This window comes from Lytechinus pictus, chromosome 3 (genome assembly GCF_037042905.1).
Source record: "Lytechinus pictus isolate F3 Inbred chromosome 3, Lp3.0, whole genome shotgun sequence".
Lineage (NCBI taxonomy): Eukaryota > Metazoa > Echinodermata > Echinoidea > Temnopleuroida > Toxopneustidae > Lytechinus > Lytechinus pictus.
In genome coordinates, this window is record NC_087247.1 from 24,306,372 (window position 1) to 24,317,944 (window position 11,573).

The window sequence follows — 11,573 nt, forward strand, 5'->3', positions numbered from 1 at the left end:
ATGCAAGAAATACAGAATTGGTGCACATGCATAGGTGATTGATTCATTGTGCTAGTACTGGTACTAGATCGGTTAATTTGGACGTTCTAATTTCAATTTTTCAATTTTCAATTTTGCATTGGTCGATCTCGCGATGCCAGAAAACTAATTCCACCTCTAAATTTGTCAGATTTTTTTTTCAAAATATATATTTAATTGATCCTTGACCTGAATTTAAGCCAAATCAGGCATAGGGAATGGCTGTATTTCAGCCTCGAAGTTCGAATTCTCGGTCCTGACAGTCCTGGTTACCCCATAACCATTTAAAACACATAAAAAAGGCATGAATTAAAATTGTAATTATAAAAAAATAATATGTTTTATGTGTCAAATAAATTGATTCTAAAATTCCCTTCCTTATACAGAGATGGTTAAAGGTCTTGAGGGCATCATGCCCCCCCCCCCCCGACTTGACTTAACATGTTAATATTTGAAGTATAAAATATGTAACAAACCCCACATCGTTTTTTAATCATTTAAAATAAATTGGAAATTAATATTGAAACCATCTAATTTTTAATGAAGATTAATAAATAGTTTATGTAGAAAAAGTTTTTATGTTTCTCCTCTTCTGTTATTTTTGCAGATGCTGTAATTTGAAACGGAAGGTGTCCTGCCAATAAATTTTCATCCCACCTGAACTGCCTTGCCTGCCTGCACCCAGTCATCTGTTCCTGAGCATTTTCATTTTCCTCTATTTTTCATCATCGTTTGTTTCGGCCTGTATGAAGTGAATTTCACATTGATTGGTGGAGCTGCTAAGTTGGCATTACAGGGCCACGCCGGGGTATGATCCTTTGGGTTGAACATCATGACTGCTAGTTGGTCGGCAAAGGTGATGGGATCGATCAATGTCACATGGAGTAAGATCGATACCAATCTGCTTTGCTACATTTCGAACAATCTCATACGGATACGGATATTATTGCGACAGGAGTACTGCTCGATGTGGTCAAGCCTATTTGACAAAGCATTATGGTGTTAGTCATGTTATCAGAAACCGATTTTTCAAAATCACGGAGTTGCTTCAATTTAGTATCGATAGATATTTCAAGAACGTGTAGACTAGTGAGCTTTTCATCAAGAATTTCACGCAATTTATTTTCGCGCTTATCCATGTCATCATTGAGTTTTTGTCTCTCGCGTTCCATTGCCACGGCCACCGCTCTTTGAACGACTGTATCAATATGATCTAGGTATGCTGGGCTTTGTTTAGATCCAGTTAATGATGAAGCAGAGGATTGTGTACATGCGTTAGCCGAGTGCAAACGGCCTCTTGATCTGGTGGATATCTTAGACATGTTAGAGATTACGTAATGATATAATTGAAAAGTGGGATGGGCTGTGCATCTGCCAACTCACCAGTCAACCAATTAGAGACGGCCTTCCAAAGTGACACAGCACGAAAATATCAATATGGGACTGGTCTAGTCAACACATAGATCCTGACAAAACCATGGAGACCGCAGACGCAAAATGACTTCCATACATAAAGATATGATGCACAATTTCCAGTGGGTTCAAAACACTGAACACATGCTATGCTGATACACAGACTATCATATTAAAGAACTTTATCAAGCAAAGGAAATCTGGTATGAAATCTCTCAGCTCACATAAAAAGCCTACGTAGCTACATGTAGGGAAGAAAATGTGTAATTGCTGAGAAATGAGCAAAATAAGCATGTAATTCTATCAAATGTCGGATATTTTTCAAATCAATCATAATACACTGTCCTGTCCCACATATGCTTTTCTGTGTTAGTGATCATCAGAATTATTGATTTTAAGATCAAAATTCATGATTTTACAAAGATACAAGTTTACATTAATTTACCAGGGCCCCGTCTTACAAAGAGTTATGATTGATCCGATCAATCGCAACTATGGACGGTCAGCAACGTTAACATCTATTAAGCATGTTTGTTCAAAATATTTTCTAGCTATGATGTATGTTCATGCATTCATTGTTTTCTCAAAAATTCGCTGCGCTTCTCTTTGCATACAAAGGACATTGTGCAAATTTTTCGTAGAAAAAATTATGACACTGATGGATTTCCATAGAGTTATGATTGATCGGATCAATCGTAACTCTTTGTAAGACAGGGCCCAGATCTAGATTATGTACAATATTTTGACAATTAACCTTAATTTAAGAGACTTTCCGAAGAAATAATTGTTTGCTGCAACTACTGTCTTTTACCCCTGGCCCTAAGTGATAGTGTAATACAACCCAAACATTTCATAAGAATTAATGTACATGTATGATTCTTTCACCCAAATGCGAGCTTCCATAAATCCTGAAACTATTCTAACTCGGGTATTTTTTTTAAAAAAAGTATATTTTTACCTACATTACATAGTTGTCTAAAGTTGAAGGTATATTTAATTACAATTTCAACGAAAAAGCTTTATTCTTGGAGATCATTATGCCTCTGTTATGTATTAATGTGTATTTATACATGTACAATTGTATGTATTGGTATAACAAACATTGTTATTTCATTCCTTTGACCCTAATACTGCATTTTCATAGAAAAGTGTTTTTTTTTTCAATCTATTTAGAGTTTTCAACATTTTGTATTCCTTTTTTTTTTGCTGGTAATATGTTATGCAACTTTTATTTATTAATAGAATATTTGCCACGATTTCGTAATTGAAATGCGTACATGTATTTGATTTCGTTTTCCATTTTTGTATATATTCTTTTTCGGGGGGGGGGGGGGTCATGTTCTTGAGACCGAGACAAGTTATGCAAGGCCCTGGCATGGAGGATCATTATATTGTTACTGGGAATGCTGGACATTGTCAGACCACCTCAGTATTCACCAAATATAGATAATCCTCAATGACAAGGTCTTTGAAGTGATGTGTGTATGTACATTGCATGTAGAATTTAATGTTTAGGTCATTATCACGTCAGAATACGTTAAGATATCATAGTTGACTCCAAAAGACGTCATATTCATTTCAATATGCGACGTCAATATGACGTCTATTACTAGTCAGCAATATTTTGCAAAGTCGTCATTCAGACGTCGTAGTTGACTTATAAACACGTCATAATTACATCAATATGACGTCTAAAACTGGTCAGGAATACGTCGCAAAGTTGTCATTAAGACGTCGTAGATGACTTTTAAAGACGTCATAATTACATCAATATGACGTCTAAATCCGGTCAGGAACACGTTACACGGATGTCATTAAGACGTCGTTGTTGACTCTCGAAGACGTCATAATCACGTCAATACACGACGTCATTCTGACCCTTGATACTGGTCAGGAAAACGTTGTAAAAACGTTGCTAAGACGTCATTAAGACGTCGTAGTCACTCTTGGAGACGTCATAATGACGTCAATATACGACGTCATAATGACGTTATTCGCGGGTGCAAGATCCCGTCAATAAGACGTCATGATACGACGTCAAAATGACGTGACACTCGTCGTTAAACTGACGTAATTATGACGTCATTTTTACCAGTTTCTGCTATCAGGGTAGGTGCTAGCAATGCACCACCGTACTACACCTCCATCCTGTCCCGTAGACCGTTTTCACACCGCCCGGTATATAGATTTAGTTCCCAAGCCAAGTATTTTACCCTTGTACTGTTGTAGTCAGTTCCTTAGTCTTATACCCTTTTTACACACGCTAAAATTTCCTTAACCCCGTACTATAGGTGGGGCTAAATGGCAATTTAGCCCCACCTATAGTACGGGGTTAAGCTTAGCCCACTTTCTTTTTACACAGCATTTTTGCAAAGTGGGCTAACCCCACCTTTAGTACGGGATTATTTGGCCCTGCAAAAAAGCAGGGTTATCCCAGCAATTGCGGTGCTAAGAGCGATAGTACGGGGTTAAGATCGCTAGTGTAAAACGAAAGTGGGCTAAGCTTAACCCCGTACTATAGGTGGGGCTAAATGGCAATTTGGCCCCACCTATAGTACGGGGTTAAGGAAATTGTAGCGTGTGTAAAATGGTACGAGTGAAGTACTTGTACTACGAATGATCGACAAAAACCACTAGTCCGGGGTTAGCGAGTTTCGTGTGTAAAAAGCAAGCATTCCTTATCCGGGGTTAGCAATAACAATTTGGCATGTGTAAAAAGGAAAAAAAATAGTACGGGGTTAAGGATAGTACGGGGTTAGCGATAGTCCGGGGTTAAGAAAATCCTGTGTAAAAAGGGTATTAGACCCATATTTTAGGGTTTCGTGAGGCACGCCCCCATCAAAGTATAATTTAAGTGCCCCCCCCCCCCCCCCCCGAGTCGCTATTCTACTAGTTCTACATGAACGCCACTCATTCTATGAACAAGGTTATGATATAACCTTGAACGCAAGTGATGGACAAAATAAGAAATCAATCACACAAACATTTTTGTTTTTTTCAACAAAGTCAAATGTTTTGAAAAACATTTTTAAATAAATGAATGTTTTAAAAAACATTTATAAATATAAGTAAACAAGTTGGACCAGAGGCAGAGCCCATGGAAAACTCATCTGCATTAATTACACAATAATATAAATTCTTAACAGTGAAATAATTAATCAACACCATTTGTGAAATCAATACCATTTGTTTCTTGTGATTGTGAAATCCATTTTTTGATTATCAATATCATTAGACATTATGCAAGTTTGATTTTGATAACTCAGACATAACTTAATCAATGTCATTCAGTTTAGTATAATAATAAGATCTAGAGACCTTTAACTCCGGCATGCTTGATGGCCAGTCTGATGGATCAGTAATGGTAAAGAATTCCATTAATTCAGAATTCCTTTCGAAGATAGATGGGCAGGTCGGCAAAGTCTTCTGTATCCAACACGGTTTTCAGCATATGGGACTGCACATGACATTTCCCGTGCTTCTCATAGCATCGATCGTGCAAAGTCAGCTGTTGGCTGTTCGTGGCGGGAAGTTTGTGATTGAACTCCGCGCGTAAAATTACATCACACTGCGGTTTCGTTTACATAAAGTACATACCGATACACACATACGGTATGGGGTATTTGTTTATGTTTATCTCCCTCTCATACATGTATATGAAAAATTTGGTTACAAAAAGGGTTAGGTCCACATTTCACCATTCCGAGAAAAATCAGGGTTTTTTTAAATTCCCACTTATTGCATTATTCTTATGAGAAACTAAATTGTCGTGATGTATCATGTGAACATAAAATTGGGTATAAAAGAAATCTTCCTGTCTTCAATTTCATTTTCTATATATTTTTTCAAAAATTATCATTGAGGACCTTACCCCTTTTGCAAGCAAACTGAAATGAATCCAATCTCTTTTGAATAATAAAGGTGATTTTTCTTTGCCACTTTTATCCACGTGTTAATGTGAATTTCAAATTTTCTTTTGTATCACCAGAGCGACTAAAAATCTTTAGGTTTTGAGATAGAAAACAATAAAATTTATGAAAAATGGACCTTACCCATTTTGACAAGTGAGCTCTTCAGAAGAGTTTGGTTGCAAAAGGGGTTAGGTCCACTCCAAGAAAATCATATATTTTTAATTCTGCCATTTGCAATATTCTTATACGAAATTTTTCACGATTCCCTGCCATATGAACATAAAATTGGGTGTAAAAGAAATCTACCGGTCTTCATATTTTTGGATATTCTTTTCCAAAAAAAAAATCTTTGTGGACCTAACCCCTTTTGCAACCAAACTGAAATGAACGTAACCCCTTTCGAAAAAAAGTGATTTTTCTTTGCCATTTTTGTTCACTTTTTAATGGGAATTTAAACTTTTCTTTGGTATCATCTTATAGAGCTACTAAAAATATATTAATTGAGACAAAAAAAATGATAAAATATAGACCTAACCCATTTTGCAACTGAACTCTATTATAGTTTGTGCAATTTTTACTATGCTTATTTTATTATTTTTTGTTGTTGCTTTGCTCTGCTTTATTGGGTTTAGTTTAATTTTGGCCATTGATTAAGTTTTTAAATTTAGTTTAGTTTTAATTTTAGATTAGGATTATAGAATACAGCCTACTTATGTTAGTAACGTTAGAAATCTAAACGTATTATTGTATTTCTGTGGCCCTGGTAGAGGCGAGTATATTGTTGGACAGTTTAATAGTTACTTCAGTACAATTGGATCCAAACTTATAACTAGTTACCATCGAGCGACTTGCATTTTTCATTTTTATGAAAAGAAAAATAGATCATTCCATGATCTAAGATAAATGTCTAGTTTTCAAGTTAAAATATCAAAAAAATTCTGCTCGCACTTCGCGCTCGCGTCAATTGATTAGTTCGAAACCAATTTGTTCACGGTTACAAAAAGGGTGACCCGACAATTGCTCCGCCGACATCTGCTCCGCCGACAATTGCTACGCAAAATAAGACAGTTGCTCCGCCGACAATTGCTCCGGACAATTGCTCCGCCGACAGTTGCTCCGTCGACACTTGCTCCGCCGATATGTGCTCCGTCGACACTTGCTCCGCCGATATTTGCTCCGCCGATATTTGCTCTGCCGACATGTGCTCCGCCGACATCTGCTCCGCCGAAAATTGCTCCGCCGACAATTGCTCCGCCGATAATTGCTCCGCCGACATCTGCTCCGATTATACGACAATTGCTCCGCGACAATTGCTCCGCCGATATTTGCTCCGCCGACATCTGCTCCGATTATACGACAATTGCATGAACATCTTATTTCTCCAAGTTGGTCTATGTTAAATGATAAGAAATTCATCCTGATACAAATTGTTTTGTCGTTGTCTTGTTTTTGTTATTCGTTAATGTTTTATTTATTTTATTCTCCCCCTATCATCACAGCTTTCTGCTTAAAAAACAAAACAAATTGTTCTCCCTGCCGCTGCCACTTGACAAATTGTAACGGAGAAGGGGAATGACACACTCCCCATTGAAATTGTGAATCAGGATTTTTGTTCATATATTATTATCATTGGTTTCACTCCGGTCTTGAGCGGGGAGAGAATTTGGGGGGGGGGGGTGCTGGACACAATATCTCTTCTGCTTTCCAGCAACTTATACACCATACATTCGCGCGGGCTCTCTCTCTCTCTCTTTCTCGTTTTGTTCTTTCACGTTGTTTATTTTTATTGGTGACCGCTTGATTTATTGTATATTTATCAGTATTATAATTATTAATATTTGTATCAATAATTTTTATTTACGTCTTCGGCCTTATCTACCCTTGCACTTTTTTTTCCTTCAATTTGTTTCAAACGAAAGTATGATCATCACTGGCGTACAGATGGGGGAGGGGCGTGCTAGGGGTCACGGATCCCCCCATTCTCCCTACCAATGAAAAAAAAAAGAATAAAGGAAAGGAAAATAAATGTCATTCTTGTCTCGCCCCCTCCATTTTTTGTTGTTGGCTCATTACGCTACTGGTGAGTTACTATAAAACTAGACTTCGGTTGTATTTTTGTTCTATTCTGTGCAATAGCGACAATATAAATATATTATAATAAATGAATATATGTATGTATCTCTCTCATTACGTCTAAACAAATAATGTTATTTTTAAAAGACAATAATATATATACCAGCAATAATATAGTTACAAATTCATGAAACCCAATACGCATCTCACTGAATTTATAATGCGAGCACAAAGCACGAGCTGTTATTGACATGGAAAGGGGACATTTATACGCCTATTTAAAATTGTAAACATGAAGCATATCTCGGGGGGGGGGGGATATCTCGTAAAAGAAATGAGAGCACGATGCGATAATTTAATATTTTGGATATATTTACCAGAGTTACAATTCTATATATTTCTTTTTCTTTGTGTTATTTCTTTCGACAAACTGTAATTGAAGTATTGAAGAGTATATAGGATGTTATGCCTGCTGATCATGATAGAATGTGGATTATTTTGCTGATTCATTAGATCTTAACATGTGTTCTTTAAATTTGGTAATTTGGGTACATGTTAGAAACACAGGCATTGTGCATTCAGATGCACATTGTGGAAATGAGATTCAGTATTCCTTGCAGCTAAGAAAGGTTTTAAAAATGACACTACTCTCAATTACATGTATACTATGTCCATAGTTGCGACTTGCGAGTGTGTGAAAATGAAGGTGTTTGCAGTCATTAAAGTGTAGTTTTGGTTGGAAAACGTTAATAAAACTGTCGAGAACGTACAGTCTTCATGATTTCATTTATCTCATGTTATGATCAGTAAATCAAATAAAAAATTATAATGACAAGAACTTGTTAAGTTTATCCTTCTATTTCAATCCCATGAATAAACAGAAATCGCGATATTCAGAAATAATAAGTCATACACCTCCTATTTTCCTCAAGCTCTCACTCACTCCCCCTCTTTCTCTCTCTCTCTCTCTCTCTTTCCCTCCATAACCCTTTTCACAATCATTTTTGTTTGATTTCCGCATAATCAAAACGATCGACGACGACAATGATAATGATGGTGATGATGAAGATGCTGATAATGATGCTGATGATGATAATGGTGGTACAATGATAATGATAATAAGTACATGAACACACGTTTTCTTCTCATATAGTTCATTCTTGGAAAATACATAGGCGGCCATATACACATGAAGGTATATCATTTATAGAAGAAAATCTTGTTTGATTGATTTTTTTATTTTTTGAAACTACGTGTAAAATTATATCCCCCATCAACAACAAATTGTTACTTACATTATAACATCATAATGAATATAATTCGACTATTGGCGGACCATATTTAGATTTAGATTAAGATTTATTCATTTTCCGTTCACAAAGCACAACAAAATCAAAGTAACAATACATAGTCAAATTTAAAGTACAATATCAATCGGTATAATGCATAAGAATTAGAACGTATAAACAATGAGAACTAATGCGAACTAAAGTAACCTTGACTAATAACTATATAAAACAGAACATATGGATTTTATTTTTGGATTATTAAAAAAAAAAAATTATCCTTTTGCTATCAGTGAAGAAAACAATCATGATCAACATAAAACAAAAAAGCAACTCACTATTATTTACAGTATTATCATAATCTAAAAACCTACGGTGTGTATGACATGATGTGGATGTTGAGACCATGCAGACTGAGAGCACTGTGTGTACGATAGGATATGGAAACCAGAGTGGAGGGGTGTGCCGAGAAGGTGACACGACATGTAGCCTTTCACAAGTTGGTATTTTCTTGAATATAAATTTTTACTTACTGAATGTCTTGGTCATGTTTGTATGGCACAAAATTTGCCGACAGTAAACATTTTGCGTGACTACAGTACAGGTTTTCGACAAAATAAGGTGGGGTATACCGTTGAATTTCACCTGGAGCAAATGTCTCCACTTCGGAGCATATTTCGCCAGTCTGAGCGATTTTGACGCTAAGAATGGGGTATGTCTAATTTGTTTCTACTGTTATAACATGGAGCTATATGGTTATAATAATTACATGAAAACGCGTTTTTTTTTTTTTTATCGCCAGGCACGTAATAAAACTTACACAAATGCTCCCCCCCCCCCCCCATCATGAATAAGCATTAAGAATATCTATCCCTCCTTTGTGCTTACCCCTTTTTTTCTATTTCTTTCTATATGCATGTATCAGGGGCCGCGGAGCCGGGGGGCTTTAGCCCCCCAATTTTCCAAAGCCGTGTACAAAAAACGTAAGAATGACCATATGATTGTGATTTTTAGCATGGACAGCCCTCACTTTGAAAACCGTTCCGCGGCCCCTGTGTATGACATTTAATATATCATGCAAGCATAGTTTAAGTTTACTTTGTAAATTCATGGAGCTATATGCTCCATGGTAAATTGACGCCTTCAGCCTGTGCTAAAATTGTTATGCGTATGAAAGTACGAATAAAAAAATAAATAAATAATTGTCGCATTATCGGAGCAATTTACGGCGGAGCAGATGTCGGCGGAGCAATTATCGGCGGAGCAATTGTCGTATAATCGGAGCAGATGTCGGCGGAGCAAATATCGGCGGAGCAATTGTCGGCGGAGCAATTTTCGGCGGAGCAGATGTCGGCGGAGCAAATATCGGCGGAGCAAATATCGGCGGAGCAAGTGTCGACGGAGCACATATCGGCGGAGCAAGTGTCGACGGAGCAACTGTCGGCGGAGCAACTGTCATGGAACCACAAAAAGTGCTTATAATATCCAGTTCTTAGGCCGGATTATTAACAATTTCAGCTCGCGTTTCGTGCTCACATAACTGTTTAGGTATATTCATCCTGTTAATAGTTAAATGAAGTGCTTAGAATGTCCGGTTTTTAGGTCGGAATATAAAAAATCAAAAATATCAAAAATATATCATTAGAAACAAATTTGTTCACGGTTACACAAATTGCTTAGATCGAATATCAAGTTCTTTGGTCGGAATATCAAAAATTTCAGCTCGAGCTTCGCACTGGCATAAAATTCCACCCTGTTCATAATTAAATGAAGTGCTTAGAATGTAAAGTTTTCAGGTCGAAATATCAAAGATTTTCTTATCGCGCTTCGCGCTCACACCAATTAATTGTTTTTGACTACCATCTTGTTCATAGTAAAAAAAAAAAGAAAAAGGTGCTTAGAATGTCCAATTTTCAGGGGGGAATATCTAAAATTTTCAGCTCGCTCTTTGCGCTCGCACCAATTAAATATTCAGTTAGAAACCATTTTGTTCATGGTTACTAAAAGTTTTAGCTCGCGCTTCGCGCTCGCACGACTGTTTAGATACCCATCATGTAAAACTGTTTAGAATGTCTAGTGTCCAGATAGGAATATCAAAATGTTTAGCTCGCGCTTCGCGCTCGCATAATTTGTTAAAGAACCCATCCTATTTATAATTAAGTGCACAAAATGTATCACTTCGAAAATTTTCTCCGGCCCCAAAGTTTCAACGTAAAAAAAATTAAGGGTTTTGAATGCCATTGACATCAAAATCCCCATTCCGTGCCATATTCTTTACATTATGGGCTTGATACATTCAATGGTTGCTCTTGAAAGTTTTCGTTCTTTTAACACAAGATAACTCACTCGCCTTTATGGATAAACGAAACGCAGAAACCACTTTCCTGATTACCGTTGTCTGTACAGCCCACTTTATCGATCGTGAAGTGGAATCACATGTCCTCGGGTTCATCCATAAAATCCATTGGGGCATGATGGGTGTTATATGCATAGAATAGATGAAAATAATGATTATGAAAATCATTCTCAAGCATTATGAAAGTGTTGTTGCTGCTTGGTTAGTTTAAGGCTACCCACGATATGCCATTTTCATTGTATTGAATAGACTAACATTTTAAATTCCCCTCCTCTCCCCTGTTCGTCCATGCACACGTCACCATTATTGATCTCTCATCTCTCTCTTAAATTCCTCTTCATTTTCTTTTCTTTACATGACGAGCTAACATGAAAACTTGGACTAAATCCATGTTTTATCATTTGGCATTTTCGGGCATGTTTAAATAGACATTCACCATGTGCATCAAACTGACTTAGGTCCAACTATCAAAACTTTCCCGAAAAGATGTCTTTTATTTTATATGAATTTAGGGAT

The 11,573-nt window shown here is 36.7% G+C and overlaps 1 protein-coding gene across 1 annotated transcript in view; it reads right to left on the reverse strand.

Annotated features, from left to right (window-relative positions):
• The window catches only part of LOC129257575 (E3 ubiquitin-protein ligase RAD18-like), a 32,899-nt gene extending 27,870 nt beyond the window's left edge, over nucleotides 1-5,029 (reverse strand). The window contains exon 1 of the mRNA XM_054895936.2: nucleotides 4,750-5,029. Coding sequence (XP_054751911.2) covers nucleotides 4,750-4,809 — 60 coding nt within the window. The 5' untranslated portion in view covers nucleotides 4,810-5,029. The remainder of the gene's footprint in view (nucleotides 1-4,749) is intronic.
• Between the last annotated feature and the right edge of the window lie 6,544 nt (nucleotides 5,030-11,573).